This window comes from Astyanax mexicanus, chromosome 3, assembly GCF_023375975.1.
Source record: "Astyanax mexicanus isolate ESR-SI-001 chromosome 3, AstMex3_surface, whole genome shotgun sequence".
Classification (NCBI taxonomy): Eukaryota; Metazoa; Chordata; class Actinopteri; order Characiformes; family Acestrorhamphidae; genus Astyanax; species Astyanax mexicanus.
Window position 1 is genome coordinate 30,533,785 of NC_064410.1, and position 21,938 is coordinate 30,555,722.

Sequence of the window (21,938 nt, forward strand, 5' to 3'; positions counted from 1 at the left end):
CATTGAAACTAACTATAGTCTACATTCATAGTCTACTATAGTCTTAATCCATGTCCAGGGAATATAATGATGATATATGTAAATGAGAATAGGTTTATTGAGAAAACTGTATAATTAAGGAAGGTCCATTAGCCTGTTAGGCCACCTCTGTTCTGGATACAAGAAGATGGGCATGGAGGCATACAGGTTTCATATGGCATCCTGCAGCACACTTGCCCACAGATGTTAAAGCTGGGCCAGTAGATCCTGCACTCAAAGACTGCTGTAGCTGGCATCTCTACTGATGTCCTAAATGTTTAAGTGTCAATAAACTAGTACAATGTAATGTTGCAACATGGCAAAGACTTGCAAAGTAATAATAAGATGTATTTTTAAATGTACTCTAGTACTGAAAGTAATGACCAAGTATTGTGTTATGAAGTTATTACAAAAAGCAGAAAGGCAGCAGAGTGAAAGAGAGCAAGGCCTTTTTATAAGATCATCTTGATTTCTCGATAGGCCAATGATGAAGAGGTTCATAAAACACACTGTGACCGTGTCATCTACCTCTTTGGCAGGGATAATGTGGGTTTTGAATGATTTGTAACATTTTTACAATTGTAATGAGTAACGATGCAGCACATTAAAAATTCTTGGGGTAGAAGGATTAGACTCATCAAAAAAATGTAGTAAAGTAAAAGTGGAAGTAGGAGAAAACAATACTAAAGTAGATACAGATACAGCATTATAGTACTTCAGTACAGTAATTAAGTAGTTCTATTTCATTACGCTAAATCTCTAGCAGTGAGTGGAAGTATAGTAGCTATAGTCTTTTTCATCCAGTGGTTGGTGTGGGTGTGTTAAATGGTTAAATGTGACTATTTTTCATAACAAGTTGTTAAAATTCACCTAATGGCAATGAAGAAACAACGCCAAGCGTTAAACTCACCAGTCACATTAGCTAGTCTACAGAGCTTGGCTGTGGTCTTCAGTGCTCAGCTGCACTAAAGTCCCGCAGCTCCTCCGGGCTGCAGATGGCAGCGCAGCTCTCGTGTGGCGCTGTGAGGAGTGATGAAGAGAGAGGTCGACCATGTTGAAAAGGGAAACACAACAAAAGAGACCAGTTGGTTGAGGAGAATTTACTAATTCAGAAAATAAGATTCGTTAGCAGATAGAGATATCCGACATACACCCAGGAACACAGCATCGATACGAGTGGAGGAGGGTACGTGTTTTCAGAGCAGCCGTCGAGAAAACAGCCAGAGTGTTTTTAACTGAGCTGAGCTGAATGATTCTCCTCTTTAACCAACAACATGTCTACAGATTTAGGAGGACGCAGCGCCGTCGACGTTAGCTGACGCTAGCTAGCTTAGCCGCTAACTAGCTTAGCTAACCTGTACAGCTAACGTTAGCTAGTCAAGCTAACCGAGTTCTTGAGTTTTTTTTTCGTTTTCAGATATTTAGCTGACAGCTTTGTTAGGTTATCTAACTAGTAACTATAATGATATTTAAGTTGGTTGGTTTGCTGTTATTCTTTGTTAAGAGTTCTGAAACGTTGCGTTTCTTAGCTCGGCTAACTAATGGTCGGCTTGAATTAGCTTGGCTAGCGCTAGCTAGCAACAAGAAGAGCTAGGTTACCTGTGTTTGTGTGGCCATGGACGGAAATGAAAAACATAAACAGACGAAGTGAACAAACAGCCAGTTAACAACCAGCTAACGCTAGCTAAGATATCCAGCTAAGACGATTCAAGTCGCGCGTTAATACGTTCATGTTCAATAGGTCAGCTAGCGTTAGGTTATTTAATTAGCTAGGTTAGCTAGTTAACCTTAACTAACGTTAGCCTACCTAGGTTAGCTGGCCCTATGAATTAAATTAACGTAAGCTAACGCCAGCTATAATGGGTTTGAGGTTAACCGAAGTGGCTATATGCTAAACTTGGCTAAAAGCAGGTAATCATCAGTGCCTGACAGAATTTTAATTAGCTAACCTAGCAAGCGTTCAGTTAGACAGGTTAGAATAGTTGGCGTTAGGTAGGTAAACTAACCTAGTTAAGCTACTTAGTAATGTTAATTAACTTATCTTGCTACGGCAAAGGCGTGGAAAGATGGGAAAACATACCGCACTTTTGAATTAATGTTTTATGGTGGGATTTGTTTATTCTGTGCAACAGTAAACTTGCTTGCAGTAACTTAAGTTTACTAGCTAACGTTAGTTAATAAACGCTAGGTTAAGTTGCTCGGTTAGCTGTTAGCCAGCGTTAACGCTATCTGACTAACGCTAACTAGCTAACTTACCTAGCCTAGCTATAGGTTAGCTAAGCTACGTTTCAGTGTTTTCTTTTAGGACAGTTGACTTAGCTGGGTTAGCGTTAGGTATTTAACGCTATCACATATAATCCTTAATTCGAGGCATATGTGGGCACTGGGCAGTATTATAGCGATTTATTTAGTAATTGTTCTGATATTTAATAAATGATTTATATAAATAAGCCATAATGATCATAATAATGTTTTTTTTAAATGTATTAAGAATCCAGAGAGAGCTTGTCTTTTAACCACAAAAGTTAAAGACCACTTAAAAATTATGGGTTTCTTTGATTTTTATCAAATTACAAACCTCTGGAATATAATCAAGAGGAAGATTGATAATCACAGCAATCAAACCAAGCTGAACTGCTTGATTTTTTAGGCCAGGAGTAACAAAGTTGTCCAAAAGCAGTGTGTAAGACTGGTGGAGGGGGACATGCCCAAATTCATGAAAACGTGATTTAAAAACCAGGGTTATTCTACCAAATATTGATTTATTAACTCTTAAAACTTTATGAATAAGACATATGCCTATAAATAGCAAAACAGAGCCGTAAATATACCTTAAACGTAACACTAAACAAATTATAACTAAGCTGTAAAATATTTAAAACAACATATGTATATGAATCCCTTATGACTTCTATAGCCCTCAGGCAACAAACCACTTTATTATTATTATTATTCATCTTTGTGGCTATTTTGTTTTCAAAAATAGTGTTTTTGTTTTGTTTTGTTTTTCTTGTTCTAGGGCAACAATATGCGTTTAGACCACAAGGCAGTCATGCTATTGTTATGGTTCTCAATTGCTTTGATTAATATATCAACAGGGATAACCCTCTCAACTAATATAAATATCATGCTACAAAAGTTAAAGGACCTTCGAAATTCAGTAAAATGTAGAGTAATAAGTATCGACTAGCGCAGCCCAGTTTAATATTTCTGGTAAAATATCTGTTTAAATGGAGTATGATCCTCTGGGTCACAGAGTGATCAAATCATTTAGTTTGGGCTTTTTGACAAAGTGCGAGAAGTTTGTTTAATAATACATTTAATAAATCAAGTTTAACTGATTGCAAATTTAATTTCTTATTTTTCTAAGGGGGAGACAAGGTGAAGGTCTGGCTGGAGAACTACACTAAAGAGAAGATCCACATGCCCACGCATTCACTCACACTGTCACATGCTCTAACACTGCCACCCGGACAGTGGTCTAATTTCCTAACGTTGGACTAGACTCTACAAGTGCGCCAAGGGAAACATAAAGCTCTACTGTGCTTTGGACTTCTGTCTCCCTAAAGTATTGGATTGTCCAAGGATCTTACGAATTTAGAACGTCAGCGGAACTGCTTTCTGTCAGATGTACAATTAAGCTTTAAACTAGATAGTGCTTTTAACAGGACAGTTAAATCTTGCACATTTTTGGAAAGCATATATACATATAATCAAACTGGAAAAAAAGAAGCAAACGGTCAAACATACAGGAGAAAAAAAAAGAGATTTGTTAAACTTTGGCGCAAAACTTTTTGGCAATACTCTGTCCTTAGTTTATCTTGCCTTAGCTGTTCTATTGCAGGAATCATGCTTTCTCAAACCTGCTAGTGTATAATTTTCTATACACTGTGTAGGTGTACTATATTTATGCATATAAATGTTTATTTCTCTTCGTTTGGAAGAGCTGTCATATTAAATCTATTCTTGTGACGTCAGTTACTCTTATTTGAAGAGGTCACTGCACGTATAGATAAATGCTTTTGTAAATACCGAAAATACAAGATTATTGCTGATATTTTTGTTGTTGTTGATTGCAACATTGAGGATATTGTAAATACTTTACTAGAACTTTAAGCCCTAGAATTGCATTGTTTAAAAAAAGAAAAAAAAAATTAAGAAAAAAAAAACAGAATAAGCAAATAAATGGCTAGCGCAAGAATGGAGAATGCTGGCCCTGTTGTAATGGGCATCAACAAGCAGAATGGACAGCTCAGAGGACAACCTAAACCAATCTCACAGTCAGGACCTATGGCTGTGAGTGGTCAGCCTGGAAAAGTTCCTGTTGGAGCTCTGAAATCTGCTGCCAGCTTGCAAGAAGGACCTGGAATCAGGTGAGCCCAACACTGTCAGTTGAACCAAAACTGTTATAACACATTTTACTTTTTGTTTTGGGGGGGGTGGGGGGTTTAGAGGTTGGAGCACTGAACCATTGAAAAGTTTGTTACCTGGGTTTGAGATTGTGTTCCCACAATCGTGTGTGTCTTCGGAGTGTGTTTACTAGTGTGTATGGTGTATGTGGTTATTGTGTCTTTTCAAAGGTTTGGTGACGACTGGAAAAAGAGCCTACAGCTTCCCCCTAAAGACAATAGAGTCAAAACTTCAGTAAGTCATGTTTTGCTGTATTTTTGCTGTCGTTGTGCTTGGCACATTCTGGTTAAGTTTTGTAACATTACATTTTTTTGCTTATGCATTCTAGTTAAATTAAATCTGCTATTTTTGTGACATTGATAGGATGTGACCGCCACCAAGGGGAACGAGTTTGAGGACTACTGCTTAAAGAGGGAGCTGTTGATGGGGATCTTTGAAATGGGTTGGGAAAAACCTTCCCCCATCCAGGTGAGTTCTTAATTTATTTAAGTGTCTGTAAAAGCAACCCCATTATTTAAGCAGCAGGTTAGTCCAGTTTTCTTTTAGCCAGTGATTCAATTAATTGGTTTCATATTCTTGTTTTAGGAGGAGAGTATACCCATCGCTCTTTCTGGTCGTGACATCCTGGCTCGTGCCAAAAACGGAACTGGAAAAAGTGGGGCTTATTTGATCCCTATGCTGGAGAGGATAGACCTGAAAAAAGATCATGTCCAGGGTAAAGTAACCTGCTTGATTCACTGACCTATTCTTTTCTGTTTTGTACTGGTTTTGATAACGCAGAAGTTTTGCATGTAAACCTTTTTGATTCTCATCTGGCAACAGATTTTCTGCTGTTGGTCTAATTTGATAATTTTGTGGTAATTCTATGTTCACAGCCATGGTAATGGTGCCAACTCGTGAGCTAGCGCTTCAGGTCAGTCAGATCAGCATTCAGCTAAGTAAGCATCTTGGTGGAGTTAAGGTTATGGCGACCACTGGCGGAACCAATCTACGAGATGACATCATGCGATTGGATGAGACTGGTAATAATAATTGTCTTAATTCCTAATAATAAGGCTTTCAGTGGCTGTTTTTCCTCTAGCAGGGGAGAAATTGTCAGGTTGACCTTTGTATGGAAGAGCGTAATTTCCTATGCAGCCCAGACTTTCTGTAAAAATTTAAATTTCTGACTGGTTTGCCAAATGATTTTTCAGGGCCTTGAATCTTCTTCTTGTTTTTTAATATTGTCTTGCAGTGCATGTTATCATAGCCACACCAGGCAGGATTCTGGACTTGATCAAGAAGGGTGTAGCCAAAGTGGATAAAGTTCAGATGATTGTTATGGATGAGGTGAGCGTTTGTGAATCTTACTGATATTTTGATATCTGTACAGATGTTTCTCTCTGAAAGGTTTGGTCTGGGGTCCTGCATTTCAGCCAGTGAACTGTAATGTTATGTAAACCTTTATAGTGAAGTATTGCTACTTTCAAATTATTTTCAGACTTTATCTGATAATTATTTTTTTCCCCTCAAAATATTTTGCTCTGCAACAGGCTGATAAGTTGCTTTCCCAGGACTTTGTTGTGCTCATTGAGGACATTATAAGCTTCCTGGCCAAGAACAGGCAGATTCTGCTCTATTCCGCCACCTTTCCCACCAGTGTACAGAAATTTATGGTAAGCATATATACCTTTTTATTTAAGCAGACAATTTTTTGTTTATATAGACTTATTTTTAAAAGAAACTTAAGTTCCATGTCTTTATTGCTTTGTTTTCCATCAGTCAAAGCACCTTCAGAAGCCCTATGAGATTAATCTGATGGAGGAGCTAACCCTAAAGGGCATCACTCAGTACTATGCCTATGTCACTGAAAGGCAGAAAGTACACTGCCTCAACACACTTTTCTCTAGGGTAAATGAACACACACTCTTCACATGCAATTCTTCAATGTTTTCTGTAATAAAACATGAACTAAGTAAGTGAATATTCCATGCCTTGTTTTTCTTTTGTACAGCTCCAGATTAATCAGTCCATTATCTTCTGCAACTCCACTCAAAGAGTGGAACTTCTGGCCAAGAAAATTACTCAGCTCGGCTACTCTTGCTTTTACATACATGCCAAGATGATGCAGGTGTGTTGTTGACGTAAGGTTTTGTCAACATTTTATTTAAGAAGCTGGTCTGGCACTTTTTATGTTCATGATTTTATAGTCTGGTGTTTAACAGGGTACATAAGCACAGAAAAGTTTGGTTTATTTGACTGTTCTTCTTTGGCAGGAGTACAGAAACCGAGTTTTCCACGACTTTAGAAATGGACTGTGCCGAAATCTAGTTTGCACAGGTGCGTCTGTTTCCTTGAATTTAGTGTCAAGGCTGTAGATATTTAAAAAATAATTATTATTTTAAAGTGTTTTGGAGATGAATTTTAAAATTGTGTTTTTAACAGATTTGTTCACGCGAGGTATTGACATCCAGGCAGTGAATGTGGTCATCAACTTTGACTTTCCCAAGAATGCAGAGACCTATCTGCATCGTATTGGGCGCTCAGGTGATATAACAAACCCTAGTTGTTTAAATCTGATTCTCATTTTTTTTTTTTTCAGTTTGTGTGAACAAAAACCGATTAATGAGGGTTTTAATGTGAATGTAGCCTGTATAAGTGCTAAAATAAGAGGAGAACAAACATTCTTTAGAAATAAAGGGTCAGGTTCCTGACCAGAGTTAAAGCCTAGTCATAGACTTTACTTTTTTATTTAATATGCTGTGTAGTCCAGAACTAGACTTAATTCCAGTCTGTGAAAACCAATTTTTTTTTTTCTCCCCCTTTCAGGAAGGTTTGGCCACCTGGGTCTGGCCATTAATCTGATCACAGCAGAAGATCGCTTCAACCTAAAGGCCATTGAAGATCAGCTGGTGACTGATATCAAGCCCATCCCAGGCAGCATTGATAAAAGCCTCTATGTGGCAGAGTACCACTTGGGAAACCCTAATTCCGAAGCAGAGGCAGAGGAGCGGGAACATCTGGCAGGAAAGCCCCAAACCTCCTAAGTCAGTACCATGCAGAACTTGCACATGAATGTAAGATATAAACTAGGGTGTAAACAAAATCTTGTTTACTTATAAACAATATCACAGGACACATCACGTTTTGTAGGTGGTTACTAATGAGCAATGAAAACTAGTTCAGTTCAGGCACGTATTTCGTATTGTAACTGTCTGTTTCTCCTTTCTTCAGGACTCCCTAGGAGACAACCTGGCTTTGCATCAGCTTTTGCACAACCAGTGTTGCCCATTGATTTATTTATTTTTTTCTTTCCCTTTTTCACAGATTAATTTCATGCCCTGAAATCTGACAGTTTTTTTTTTTTGCTTATTTCAGAAAATGTTTAAGATTTGAATTTCTACGTCATGCAGACCTATATTATGCTTTGCACCAGAACTTGAGATTGACTTTAACAGAACCTATACATTCCAGAGTCCATTTGAGACTTGCAATAAAAGGACTAGTGAGATCGGACATGTTGATGGTAAAAGACTTGCAAACTCCTTGGAAATTAAAATATAAAAAAGGAAAGGAAACAAAGCTTTGCATCGTGGATGTAAAGTTTTGATGTATGTTTTTATTACATATAAATTAAATAAAAGAGTAAATATTTAGGGTTCTCAAATTTTCAATAGATGCAACTCTACTCCCCAGGAATCCACAGTCCACACAAATATAAACTGTGCCACAGGCTGCCAGATAGAGAAACTTTTTTTACTCACTAAAGTGCCTTAACATGTCTCTACAGTTGCAAGCTCAGAGGGTTATAGATGTCTCTAAACTGTAATAAATTATTTATCTTTAGAATGATGTCCAATACTTTGGAAGAAAAATGTATACCTTTGCAGTCCTGCAAAACCTTGTTCTCCATATTTGGTGTTTTTAATTATTTGATATAATGTGAATTTGGTGGCAGTTCTTTACATCGTATCATAACTTCATGATGAATGGACCAATAGAAATGCTGCAAAATGACTTAAATGGGAAAAAAATACATTGTAAAATTGCTATTTACAGGTTTTAGTCTTAAAGAAACTATATATAGTGATTCTAGGATTTGTAAAGGTGTAATTTAGATTTGGAGTACCTCTTTGCAGGCTATGAAATACTTTGATAAAATGAGAAGACAGAGGCTGCAGACTTTTTACTTGTTTTCACTGGTGCTTATGACATAAAGCCTCTATTATTAAAATTGCTTGCAGTCATGCAGTGATTGTCCAAGTAATCCGTTTGCACTAAATCAGAATAAATCTCTAAAACTTCAAACTTCCAAACACTGTTTTCAGATGTAAATCTCCGGCCTGTGGATATATTATAAGAAGATATGGCAGCTAAAATGTATCTTTATACCTACTTGAGGATTTCTGTTGTAAAGTCAAGATTTTGGAATTAACATTCCTGGCTTAAGCAGGGTCATCAGGTGAGCCGAAGTGCTCTGACATCCTATTGCAGAATTAAGCTTTAATACTGACTTTGCTAAGTTTCTCTGCAAAAGAGCCATATATTCAAGATTTAGCATGTAAATAGCTGTGAAGTCTGAACACTTGAGCAGACATACATGGACATGAACCCAAAGCAGAGGTGTTTGCAGGTCTTTTACATGGACAAAAGGATGTTTGTTTGTTTTTCTTTTGTAAATAAGTTCTGTGTGCAAAACATTAGTTATACAATTGATTTCAGGCTTTTTTTTTCTTTCAAGCTTATACCTATGTTTCAGATTTCTCTTGTACTTGTCATGCATATGAGTGAATGTATAAAAACCTATTTGTAGCATAAATAAGTCAACCAATTGAATTTTTAGTTTTTACCCCCTCCTGACGTTTATTGAAATGGTTCATGGACATCAAGTTTATTCAAGGTGTCTCAAATGTAATCAGTCAGGACCTGTTTTAATGCCTGATGTTTTTGGGTGTAACTGACTTTTATTACTTGGAGATGCAAGCTTGCACACAATTCAGACACGATACAGGTTTTGGCTGATTTCACACATTTGGTATATAATGGGGGGGAATTGAAATTGTGCATTGTTTTTGAGTGAACCATTTTTTCAGGCTGCTGTTTTTTTTCCACAAATGGGTTTTCTAAACTTCCACATTGAATTCGGATTGAATTTTTTTTTTTTTTTTTTTTTTTAAAGCAGAATTTGTAGCATTTACCTGTGGCAGCTGTAATTTGTCTCCTCCCCCACCCTACTGCGAGTGATAACTGCAAAGAAAAACTACTACTTTATTTTTTGGAGAGTGAATAGTGTTTTTTTTTTATTTTTTATATATATATACTACTTTACTTCTGTTTCAGCTTGCATTCTTTCTGAGCTAGAGCGGGCAGTGTGTAACTCCATGCTCTGGTGCAGAAATATTTGTTTGTTTGCAAAGGTTTCTAAAATGCTTTTGGCTTTGCGCTAAAGAAGAACTGTTCTTGTCTGTATAAACCACTTACAGATTAAATGCCCATTAGCATTTACTATAAGTATATTTCTTCCCTTCAAGCCTTGAAACTGCTTTTCACATGGGATTGCTTGACGAAGACAAAAAGTGATGTCCAGTATATTATGATAATATTGGTGAGACCTTAACATGACATGATTAAGGACTTCTCTTTATTCTGGCCAAAACTATTCACACCCATAAACTTCTTTGATGTATTTAATAAATAAATAAAAAATGTCAGTGTGCTCACAGCAGACAATAGGGCACAAATGTACACCTGATAAGCTTATCTACATCATCAGCCTTGGTGATGTACCTTCTGCAATCAGTATCCTATGGTTTGAAGGGCAGGATTATTCTAAAGTTTTTTAGTTTTTTTTTTTTTCTTCCTCCAAGCACAGAAACAATATGGTTACTATGAGCAGTGAGCATCCTGTTTCTCTAGTGGTTAGCAGGGTTTTATCTTTCTTTCTTTCTGGGTGACCTCCTTCTTGCAGCGTGTGATCAGTTTCTGTATGAATGTAAACCTGGTGTACAGTTTACAGTCAAAAAGTGGGTAAACACATGGGTAAAAGGTCTTGAAGGTTTTTTTTCGGCTTCAGGTGGGTGGTGATACTGACTTTCAGGACTTAAGCATTACCAAAAAGTGTGTGTACTTGTGTGTGCGTAAGAATGTGTAAGTAATTGATTGGGATGAAGAACAAGCGTGTGTGTCTGTCTGTGTGTGTGTCTGCGCGTGTTGGTTTGTGTGAATGTTTATTAAAAATGCTGCATTCGTTATCCTGTTTGTTAATGCGTTTGCAGATACGGGTGAGCGAGCATTTACTACGCACACATGCTTCTGTGTTTTTGAATGAAGACTTTTACTTTAGCATCAGTGAGTAGAGCTGGGGCTTGTCTCAAAAATTTGAGCCAGTATCTTTGCAGGAACGTGTTTAATTCAATGTCAAATAATTGTTTTTATGGATGCCCTGATCAAGAAATCTGAAATGCAGATATGCCCCATTTTGGAAGGTGTATAAAGCTGGTGTTGCTTAAAACAAATAAATTTATGCAGCAAATGCAGTAAAATTAAATCAGATATGAATTTGGCACACAGCTCATTGTCTCCCAAACATTTCCAGAGTTGGTTCATTTTTCTCAGTTATCTGCAGGTACTGATTCTAACATTATAATGCCTCTGTAATTGTAATACCCTCACTGATGTTTTAGAAGTAATGGTTGATGAGGTAGTTCTTAGTTTTGTTCCACTGTGTGAGCACAGTGAATGTGTCAAGCCTCGGGTTCACTAATGCAAAACATTACTGTTCATTAGTGAAGGTCATGAATTTATGCCCGAAGAACCTGTTTTGCATTTGTAGACCAACACAGACATTCTGTTCCTCACAGTCTGATTCACTTGTATGTATGGTTTAATTGTTTTATGTTTGTTTGTTTTTTTTTTTTTGGGGGGGGGGGGGGGGGGGGTGGATATGGTAGGGAGTGGGTGTTCATTGGGGAAGGGGAAAGGTCTTGATAAGGGCATTTTTTTCTCTCTCATTGTAATGCAGGTGAATTAGAAAAATATCAATGTCTGCAGCTGTGGTGGAACAAAAGGAAAAAAGTCTCAGCATTACATTGTTTTCTCTGTTTTTGTAGTATACTGAATTGTACACATCTCTGTGACTGTCTTTTTCCCCTCTTCTCTCCCTTCTTTCCTCCTTTCTCCCTTTTTCTTACTTTGAAACTGCCTCAGAAAAGAGAGAGCTTTGTTCATTTGTAACCTTAACTGGAAATTTGTTTTTTTGTGCTCTTTGAAATATTCAAGACCGGAGTTAATTTGTCAGAGTTACTTCTCAGAGCATGAATTTCCTCAAGATCTGTTCCTAAAAATATTATCTTAAAAATGTGTCTGACCTAGATCATTGCCGTAGCAAAAAATTAAGTGGATAATTTAAAAAGGGAAGCAGTGATGATCTGTATTAATATTTCTATATTTAAAGAAAAGTCATATGCCAGCATTTTTGTCACTTGAAATTAAGTTATCTAATTAGTGGAAACAGTTAATGCAGATTAATGCTAATTGCTGTCCTTAATATCCACAGATTTTTAAACAGTGAGTGGAACAAAACCTGCACATGGGCTCACGTGTTTGCCTGAGTGGTCAGATCAAACAAGCATTTTGTTGCCCACCAAGTATCAAAGCAGCTTTCCTGTGAACGTGTTGCTCTCCTCCCCTCTCTTGGCAGTTTGTTAAAGTGAAACCAGCACAGGGAGTTGTTTAACTGAAATAAAAACCAATACCTGCATCTCATTTCCTGTGTTCTGCTTATTTTGCAATAAACAAAAGTGGATTTCAGAATCCGTTTTATGTACTGTATGGGGTGTACTGCAGTGCAGTTTAAAAAAGGATTCATGATTCAGTATTTCACTCAGTTGTTCACAAAAAGTCTAAAATTTAGGAATCCTGCATATCGTAATTAATGGAATTTGTTTACTTGCATAAGCTTAACCTGTACTTAAAAATTTATCACTTATGTTGCTCTTTTGCTTGCAAGCAAAAGTCATATGACCCCCAACTGAATAGATTGAATTCCCTAAAAAAATAGTTAACAATCACATGCAGCTCTTTAATAAACATAAAAACAGCTATCTTTATGATACTCATTTTTAAAAGACAATTGCTAGTTACTGATATTATTTTGTGTTAAACCTTTAGCTAGCCGTCTACTTTTTCTTTGTCAGCTTATGTCAAGCTAAACCATCTTAAATAACAGGTTTGATCCTATAGCAAGATCATCTAGTATTGGTTGTCGAACAGCTAATAAATAATCACAATTTATTATAAAAATTAAACAACTAAAATCTTGTAGATTTTTGCAGTAGTTAAGAATTATCACACATGCAAAACCAGGGCAACCAGGTAAGTGTAGAACCAAAATCAGAAATTATTACATCAAACAACGTCTATACAACAGACTACCATAAGTCACATTTCACATAAAGATTCTGGGTTGTATTAATTTAGTTATAATATTGGGGGGGAAAAGCATGAATATAAATTATATTTAAGAAACATTGTTGATGTTTTTTTGGTCAGATGTATAACACAAGTGTGTGATATAGAAAAGCTGCAATAAAAACGTACTGTAATGTTTACAGTGTTTGTAAACTCTGAACTCTTCCAAAGTTAATACATTAGTATTGTTGTTGTTTCAAATTTAATAAGAACTTGTTTTCTTTGTATTATCTAAGCTCTGAAAGCACTGCAATTTTCCCCACTATTTTAACAATTTCTCATTTTTTGCAAAGAAATGCTCTAAATGACATTATTTTTATTTGATATTAGGGAGAAATGTTGTCAGTAGTTTAAAGAATAAAACCAAAATGTTCATTTTACTCAAATATATACCTATAAATAAATATTAATAAAATCAGAGAAACTGATCATTTTTCATAGCTGTATATATCTAACTAATAGATGTAGAGTTGGAGAGTGGAGACGCCATCTGCTGGCAGCTCCATTCTTTCTCCAACAGAAACATTTTCGAGCATCCTAATTATTTATTTATTTATTTATTTATTTATTACTTAAAGCTGAAACTTTAGTCACGCATTCCATAGTTTGATAACTTAAACAGAAAAAGCAGCGAATATCGTAACTTTAAAATTAGAGAATTAGAAAATGAAACACGGTTGAACTACAAATCCCATGTTTTCGTGTCGCCGTCGCTGCGGTTTCTGTATAAGAGTGGCGTCATCGGTGCGACAGAGTTGTAGTGCGTTTTATGGAAAAGCTCGAAAACTGTAGTTGCTTTTTTTAATTGTTATTTTAAACGTGTGTCGGGTGGACACAATGAAACTGTAACAGATTAATGGAGGAGAAAAAGCAGGATATTTTTTATTCACCTCTAACCCTCTGTGCTCTTACACACACTCTTCACTCACGTGTTCCGCCTGCTCTGTGACTGACAGCCGCCTGAGCTCGTACTGTCCAATCGGAGAGGCTCTTAATCGGGGTGGGCGGGGCGTATGAGGTTGTGTGGTGCCTTTCATTACCGGGTGAGGACGCGTCCTCTGTGAGAAGTGCAACGTGAGTAGACCTCGATTCATTACAGATTAAACGTTATTATAATTAACAGGGATAGCGGGGGGGCTTATTTCAGCAGCCCCCAGAGATCAGACCACCGGTTCTATTAGTACAGTGACCGGACGGGCTATTAAATGCGGTGTGTCATTCATTGGTTGGCACACGTGTGTGTGTATGTGAATGTGTGTGATTGATAGAGATTATGTAGCTAGAGATCAGGAGCACTGAGAGTCACTGACAGTATCGGAATAATGAGTTTTCTGCTCATCTGGTTAAATACTAATTTAAATAAATAAGCAACTGCTAACTGTTTCAAACTCACCCTAAACTGTATTTAAATATAACTTACACCCTATAGTACTAACATAGCTAGAAGTCATTCAGTCCTGTAAACCTTAGCTATGGCTTTTTGCCTGCTTTTAAATATATAACTTTCCATTTATTAAAACTCTCCCTCTCCTCTGTCTGTTGTGTCTGATCCCCTCCTTTTTTCCTCCCTGTTTTTTTTTTAATAATTCTCTCTCAGCATGGGAAGTGTACTGGCTGCCAGTTCACCTACTCCACCTCCACCAGTAGGAGGTGGTCCAGGGTTGACCTCTGTGCCCCCTGGATTCACCATGCCCACAGTCTCGCCCGTCTCCCCCGCTGGCACTGCTGTGGGTTCTGCTGCTGGTGGGCAACAGGAGCCAGAAGTCACACTCCCCAACCCGGGTGCCTTTGAGGAATGTCACCGCAAGTGCAAAGGTGAGAGATTTATTTGGATTCTTTGGTTTCAGGGTCGCGATCTGTAAAAATAAACCAAATACTCTTAGTGGTTGACCTTTCATATCTGTTTATGCTTTAATAGGATCAAAACAAGCACAGCAGTGATGGAATGATGTAGCTTTAGGAAAATCATAATTTGACTACAGTAGGACAAAGAAGTGGCTAAAATGTACCGTATCGTAATATTTTATTGTGGTGGCAAAATGAGGACAGTTTTACATTATTATCAGAGTACAAAAGACATGAAAAATTGCTTGATACAAAAGAGAAGTGCACTCCGTTCTCATTTTGATAACATGCATACCAGAAGCTAAATATATCTGCCAAATACCATTTATTTTACTCTAAGTTAAATTGTTAATATCATGATAGTTGGCTTATTAACTTCTTGAGAAAGCTGGTGGAATTTAATATAACAGTATATATTGCAAAAATAAAGTAATCTCATATTTTTCCCAATATTGTGTAGCCCTCCTGTTTAGACGGTGTGGTTTGACAAGTCTTTTTTTTTCATATCTTTGAGTTAAAATAAACTTAACCAGGTTAATAAAATTAACCACATTTTTAGTTGTGGCTAGTTGTAGCTCTCTAACAGCACCTAACAGAAAGCTGATGCACATCAGGAAATAATCCCAAAAGGTAAATGTAGTTGTAGTCTTGTTAATATTGATCCTGCAACATTTTCTGGATGATTATAAATATTGTTAATTGTTTATTAGTTAGTATGATGTTTATATTATTCACAATTATTTAAAGCTATTTTTATTGTAGCTGTTCATTTAAGACAAGTGTCTAAAAAGACGAGATTACCCGAAAAGACTTTAATCATGAATCTCTTTTTCTCTCAGAGGTTTTCCCTGCACAGATGGAGGGGGTCCGGCTAACTGTCAACAAAGGCCTCAGCAACCATTTCCAGGCAAGTCAGTTTTCAGATTGTACAAATGAATTGTATCAAGCAGTCTTATCTACTTATGAGTACTTATGCTTTCTGCTCTAATAAACACACGCCAATGTAGTGCAGAGCTTAAGCGACCAGGTGCCAGAAAAAAAAATCTGTACTACAGGTTTTTTTTTTCAGGGTTCGGAACAACATCCATTTATCAGTGAGATAGAAATCACAAAAGAAGGATATTAATTACCTGCTGGTTAGTAGCTCAAATGATTTTGTTCCTTTTCACAGGTTAATCACAACATCCTGCTGAGTACCACAGGAGATTCCACTTACAGATTTGGTGCTACTTATGTGGGAACCAAGCAGACAGGACCTGGAGAGGTAAAAATGTATAAAAGTCAAAAGAATTTTTAAAATATATATTTTGAATTATGACAGGGAATTATTATATATATATTTTTTTTTATTGATCCTACAGACTTGCAGCCTTTTTTCTATCTTTTTTGGCTCATTGGTTTGTACTAGCTGTTTGTGCACATCGAGTTAAACAACCCCAGATCCCTCTAACCAGACCCACACATCACTGTCATATTACATCAATATGTGATAAAATTCTGCTTATTACAATTGTCATCAGTAAAGGCTGATGTAATGTCTCACATTAAAACTACTACATGCTGCGCCGACCAACTAAAAGACCTTGTGCAATACTTTGTGTAGATGTGCTGGAAGTAAATGTAAATAGCTGGGAAAAAGCTAGAGAAGAAAATATTTAACAATTCTCTGTTATTCTTTTGTCTTGTTCTTACCTTAATGAAAAAGTGATAATAACCTTTCTGTTTTGTTCTTCTAGGCTTTCCCTGTCATGGTTGGTGATATGGACAATAGTGGCAGTCTTAATGCACAGATTATTCACCAAGTCACCAACAGAGTGCGCTCTAAACTCGCCTTCCAGGTAAAAAAGTGAAAAATGAACAGGATTTATTCCATCTTGTGTTAATTTTAGACTAATCGATCTGTTTCTTTCCATCTGATCAGACTCAGCAGCAGAAGTTTGTGAACTGGCAGGGAGACGCTGAGTTTAGAGGAGAGGATTTCACAGCCACTGTAACAGTTGGCAACCCAGATGTTGTGGTGGGATCTGGTAAACAACTACTGATATTTTTGTGTGTGTGTTTTTTTTTTTACCAAAATCTAAAAGTAATGAGATACATTCACGCCTGCTTCAGTACTAAAGTTCTTTATTCTTTACTTTTGAATATTTTTAAACAAAATTAAACAATTAGCCAAAACCACAGTGTTCTTTAATTTTGCTGCTTTACATAAATGACCCGAATGTATTTTTAGCTTTCTTTTCAAAGACAAAGCTATTAAAAAATTACAATAAAGCACAATATTGTTTTAGTACCAGTTTATATTGTTTTGTCTTTTCGACTGAACACTGAAAGTGCTAATTTCGTTTGCCAAATATTCCTAGTATTCCTAGCATTTTTATATTAAATGTATTAAAAGTTAACAAAAATGTAATAAAAATAACTAATATTAACTACTACATAGTTTACGCATTCATCTTAAAAAAGATTAAGATTAAGATCTAAAATAAGATTAAGATTAAAATCTGAACTAAAACCCAGTGCAATTCAGTGTCCAGCTTTATTTTACACTTTTTTAAGGCTTTGTTTGGACTATTGGAGTAGGGCTGGGTGATATGGCCCTAAAAATGATTACAGTGTTTGAGGGTATTTTTGTGATAACGATATGATACAAATACTCCATTTATCCAGGATTAAAGTAAAATAAATTACACTGGACAGAAATATTTTTTATACACTGTCACCAACCAGATCCACGTAAAGCTTACAAACATGTGAACATTATACCTTTTTTGTGAGAGAAAATTAGCTTTGCTTTTTTTTATATATAAAGTTTATGTGTTCTGAATCATTTTCCTAATGTTTACATGTCCACCAGTCTAATGTTAGGAATATCTTTCTATTATTTTGGATCAGTAACAGCAGCACATTGTTTTCTTTCTCCCACAGGTATTATTGTAGCTCACTATCTGCAGTCGATCACTCCGTCCTTGGCGTTAGGAGGAGAGCTGGTGTATCACCGCAGGCCAGGAGAGGAGGGCACTGTCATGTCTTTGGCAGGAAGATACACAGGTAGGAGACCAAACTATAGGCCTCACTATTTTAGATGTTTCGAAGCAGTATCATCATTTGATGTGTGTTTATTGACTATTTCTCTAAACGCTTCCCAGCTGACTCATGTTATTTTAACCAGGTTCTGTTCTGTTTGACTCTTTTGCCCAGGCTCCAACTTTATAGCCACACTGACGTTAGGAGGCGCTGGTGCTCACGCATCATATTATCACAAAGCCAATGAACAGGTAAAGACTCTTTCTCTGGTGTGGGATTTAATTTGGAAATTACATCTGGAGAAAAAGCTGTTTTATGACATTTGGGCTTTGTGAGCACCTAATCTTATAATCTTTATTGTGTAAAGAAAATTATTTAAAAAGTAATTAAAAACAATCTAAACAGTTTTACCCAATAATTTGAATATATTAAATTAAATGTATTATTTTTGTTTGCAGTTTATTTTTACCTGCATGATTATTTGACTAAGGCATGTGTTGCATCTTTGATAGCACTGTTAAGAGAGTAAGAATTGTTATTTAAATAAGTTGTATTGACCTAGGAACTAGACGGACACTAGTTGGACACACATAAGATGGACTGCTAAAGATGGTCCAATCCCATTTCACCCCTTGGACCAACTACTTTGCCTTAACCCATTTTTTTGTGAGTTCACGTCTTGGAGGAGAGTTTCCCCATTCTTGTTAGTCGGGAGGGGAAGGAGGTAGTGTTAGGGCTACGTGACCCTTCAAAAGGAGATTTTTTAGAGGCACACTCCAAACAGAGGTTTTTAAGAATCACAAAATCAACACAAGTGACCAAAGAAACCCACAAATTTGAATTATTCCCATTTTAAACATTATGAGAACTACATTACATTAATATGTAATGTGTTAATAGTTAATTTCAGTAGCTAGCTAGCTAGCTTTCCTGTTCTACCTTAAGTGGTGTCATAGGTGGGTGAGGCTTCAGCATTAAAGGTGCAATAGAAAATAATAACAAAAATAAAAGCTGTAAAATTTCAGCTCCCCTTCACAGAGGAATTAAGGAATAGACATTATAATAATGGATTGCTGCATCACCTGCTCCCTTTCTGAAGACATAAAATGCCCTAAAGTTATGTAGTTACCGTATTTTTCACACTATAAGGTGCACTATTAATAAACCACTATTTTCTGGTCTATTTTCCTACATAAGGCACTGGATTATAATGCGCATTATGCAACACTAGTAAGGAACAGGGGTGTCCCACGTTTTCCTTCTAATTCAGCAGGCCTTGCTGCTGGGTGGTGGTGGTGGGGTGACTAAGTTAAGTAAAACTAAGTAAATAAAACTATAACTCCTGAAAACTGTTTATTTGGGTGAGTAAAGTGCTTCTGTTTACTTAGATTTTCAGATTTTCACATCGTGTTTAGTGGCTAATGCTAATATTGCTCCAGTCTCGGTGCTGGAGAAAGTGAAACTCCTGTATAAAGCTTTTTTCGTATTCTCTTTGGTACTCTGTAGTTGCAGGTTGGAGTAGAGTTTGAGGCCAGCACTCGCATGCAGGACACAAGCGTATCGTTTGGCTACCAGCTGGATATCGCCAAAGCCAATCTTCTCTTTAAAGGTTTGTCCATTACAGATGCATTTACACACAATAAACAATATCAAATCAAAACAATATAAACCTTAATTTTGGTGAAGAGTGTATCAGTATTACTTTGTATTTCTGCTGTTTTCTGGAGATGTTTAAATGTGCTGAACTTAGATTTTCTTGTCTTTCTTTTCCTCTCCAGGTTCTATAGACAGTAACTGGGTGGTTGGAGCCACACTAGAGAAGAAGCTGCTCCCTCTCCCCCTGTCGCTAGCGCTTAGTTCCTTCCTTAACCATCGCAAAAACAAGTTCCAGTGTGGATTTGGTGTTACTATCGGTTGAGCCAGGTCAGAACCCTTATTTAAAGGGGGCAGGGCTGGAACACGAGGACCCTCAGTGATCAGACGAACAACGTAGAGCAAGTGGTCAGATTGCGTCACTACATCCATTTTTTTTATAGGAATGTGTATTAGCCTCTGTTCAATCAGAACCTGGGACTGTTTAAAGGTTTGAAGACTGTTTATTCTACAGTGAATGAATAGAGTCTTACCTTACTTCCACAGAGCCATTCTTAATAGCCAAAAATGCCCATTTAAAAATCATAACTAAATCAACTCAACTCATAGTGTAAAAATGTCAGAAAAAGGTGGGTGAACAGCATCTGAAACTCTGTAGAAACTATAGACCACCTCTGACTCAATCATTAAGAATCAGTCTCGTTATACAGCTTTGGTAGTTTGTGTAATTCCTGTCTCTTTTTTGTTTTTTGTTTTTTTGGATTATGGTGTATTCGATATTTTTTCACTGAGTTGTCTTTTTTTAAATATAATGTTTAATGAAAGGTATTGATTTAAATGATGTGTTATTGCTTTAGTTTTATCAGCTTTCGGTTATTGTTAATTTTCTTTGTTCGTTTCATCTTCTTTGTACTAAATACATACATAAATCATATATATGTATATATATGTGTATGCAGACTGTAAGTATGAAAGAACATGAACACAATTTCCTTCATAAAATTATTAAGCGCTGTTTACCATTTATGCTTGTCCTATATTTAAATATTTGTGTTTTACTGAATATATAAAGAAATACACCTTATTATAAGAGTCTGAAAGGGGTACTACTTTTATGGTAGGTTTATTTTAAAGAGAGACAGAATATCAACAAGAAATCCAGAAGATGAACATGAACTGAATATTATGAAACAATTTGTATTAAATTAAGTGAAACATGTATTTAATCCACTACCATAAAAAAATCTGTGGAGGAAGCTCAAACTTCTAATTGTTAATTAACATTCTTGAATCCTTCGGGATTTGGAGATTTTCTGTAAATAGGACTTGGCCAAAATGCACCAAGAGATAACCAACCACAAGAATCATCTGACCCCTGTGACTGTGCACCTAGTCATGTTTTGCTTGAGGTTCAAATACTTATTTGTCTTAATCAAATACAAAATAATTTTAATTGATAAACTTTTTTTTGCATTTGGTTCTGTGTTAAAGTACATCTATCATAAAAATGATTGAGAGACTGTTTATGTCTTTGTAAGGGAGTACACTTACAAAAATCACATTTATCTCAGAAATAGGAGTGTTTTGCCGGGAAGGAACACCACATATTATTTGAACAAATAAATAAAAATACAGTAAAAAGTAACAAGTATTGATTAGATTTTTATAAAGTAGTGTAAATGCTGTGAGCTAGAATATGTTGATATAAATTATATAAATGTTAAGTTTGCACAAAAACCTAAAATCATAAAAATGCCTTTTATAGTGAATATGAAATAATATCCAATATATGAAAAAAAAATCATGCAGATGGTCCTATGGGGACTAAATTCACACACAAAAATTGTGACCTGCACAATTTCATGTTTATTTAAAATCACAGATTAAGATATTAAGTAAGCCCCTACCACAATAAAGGTCTCAATGGGTTTAGTGAAAAAAATAATTTAGCCCCTTTAGGGAAGTGAATGACATGGAATGAAAATGGTCTTTTGGGTCAGTGGCACAGTACCCTATTTTGATGATGTCTATTCTCTTAAAGCTGTGTGAAAGGAATACTGTAGGAAAAGTCACAGCCTGTTCATGACTTTGAATATTATAAACTACTATATGTGAGAGATCAGGGAGACATAATCCCTTACTGCAGCAGCCTTGTGAGGACTTTCTTACTCTGTTTAAGGACACGGTGTATTTGTTTTCTGTGAGTATTTGAAGAGATTTTGTGGACATGCATTGTTGAGACTGTTTGACCTCTCCCTCCCTCCTCAGACACAGATAACTGACTTATCTGTTACACATTCCTGCTTCACAGTGTGTCAGGTACAAGGTTAAAGTCTCTTGTTGTGTCGTCCAACTGTGGTGAAATCAGCTACGTGATGATTCAGCCGGTAATGCCGTTTGAGTCCAGTCTAGTCCAGTTTAAAGCTAAAAGCAGGGACAATCCTTTGCCCCGCTGGATAAGCAGAAAGCTATCTGACATTTCCGTGTCTTAGATAGAGCATAAAAGATGTTTTACACACATTATACTTTACTGTATAAAATATTTGGTCTGAACTTCTGTTTACAAAAATACTTTAATGTGTCCTTAAGCAGGGTTTCTG

General features: G+C 36.3%; 2 protein-coding genes across 3 annotated transcripts; both read left to right on the forward strand.

The window, feature by feature from the left end:
* The first annotated feature begins 955 nt into the window (after nt 1-955).
* Nucleotides 956-12,171, forward strand: LOC103037120 (probable ATP-dependent RNA helicase ddx6). Of its 2 annotated transcripts, none has more exons than XM_007258280.4 (14): nt 956-1,204; nt 3,389-4,391; nt 4,599-4,662; nt 4,792-4,896; nt 5,014-5,143; nt 5,304-5,450; nt 5,663-5,757; nt 5,961-6,083; nt 6,190-6,318; nt 6,422-6,538; nt 6,684-6,747; nt 6,853-6,954; nt 7,237-7,484; nt 7,642-12,171. In XM_007258280.4, exons 2-13 carry the CDS (start codon nt 4,204-4,206, stop codon nt 7,452-7,454), a joined length of 1,482 nt encoding a protein of 493 aa, XP_007258342.1. In that variant the 5' UTR covers nt 956-1,204; nt 3,389-4,203; the 3' UTR covers nt 7,455-7,484; nt 7,642-12,171. The 2 variants fall into 2 exon arrangements, with proteins under 2 accessions (XP_007258342.1, XP_007258341.1); XM_007258279.4 differs by having other exon boundaries at nt 958-1,204; nt 7,237-7,454.
* Nucleotides 12,172-13,863: 1,692 nt separating this feature from the next.
* Nucleotides 13,864-20,799, forward strand: tomm40l (translocase of outer mitochondrial membrane 40 homolog, like). Its single transcript, XM_007258278.4, has 10 exons — nt 13,864-13,950; nt 14,474-14,691; nt 15,561-15,628; nt 15,893-15,985; nt 16,458-16,559; nt 16,643-16,748; nt 17,647-17,769; nt 17,920-17,996; nt 19,252-19,354; nt 19,524-20,799. The coding sequence occupies exons 2-10, from the start codon at nt 14,475-14,477 to the stop codon at nt 19,661-19,663; spliced, it is 1,029 nt and encodes a 342-aa protein (XP_007258340.1). The 5' UTR covers nt 13,864-13,950; nt 14,474; the 3' UTR covers nt 19,664-20,799.
* Nucleotides 20,800-21,938: the final 1,139 nt, after the last annotated feature.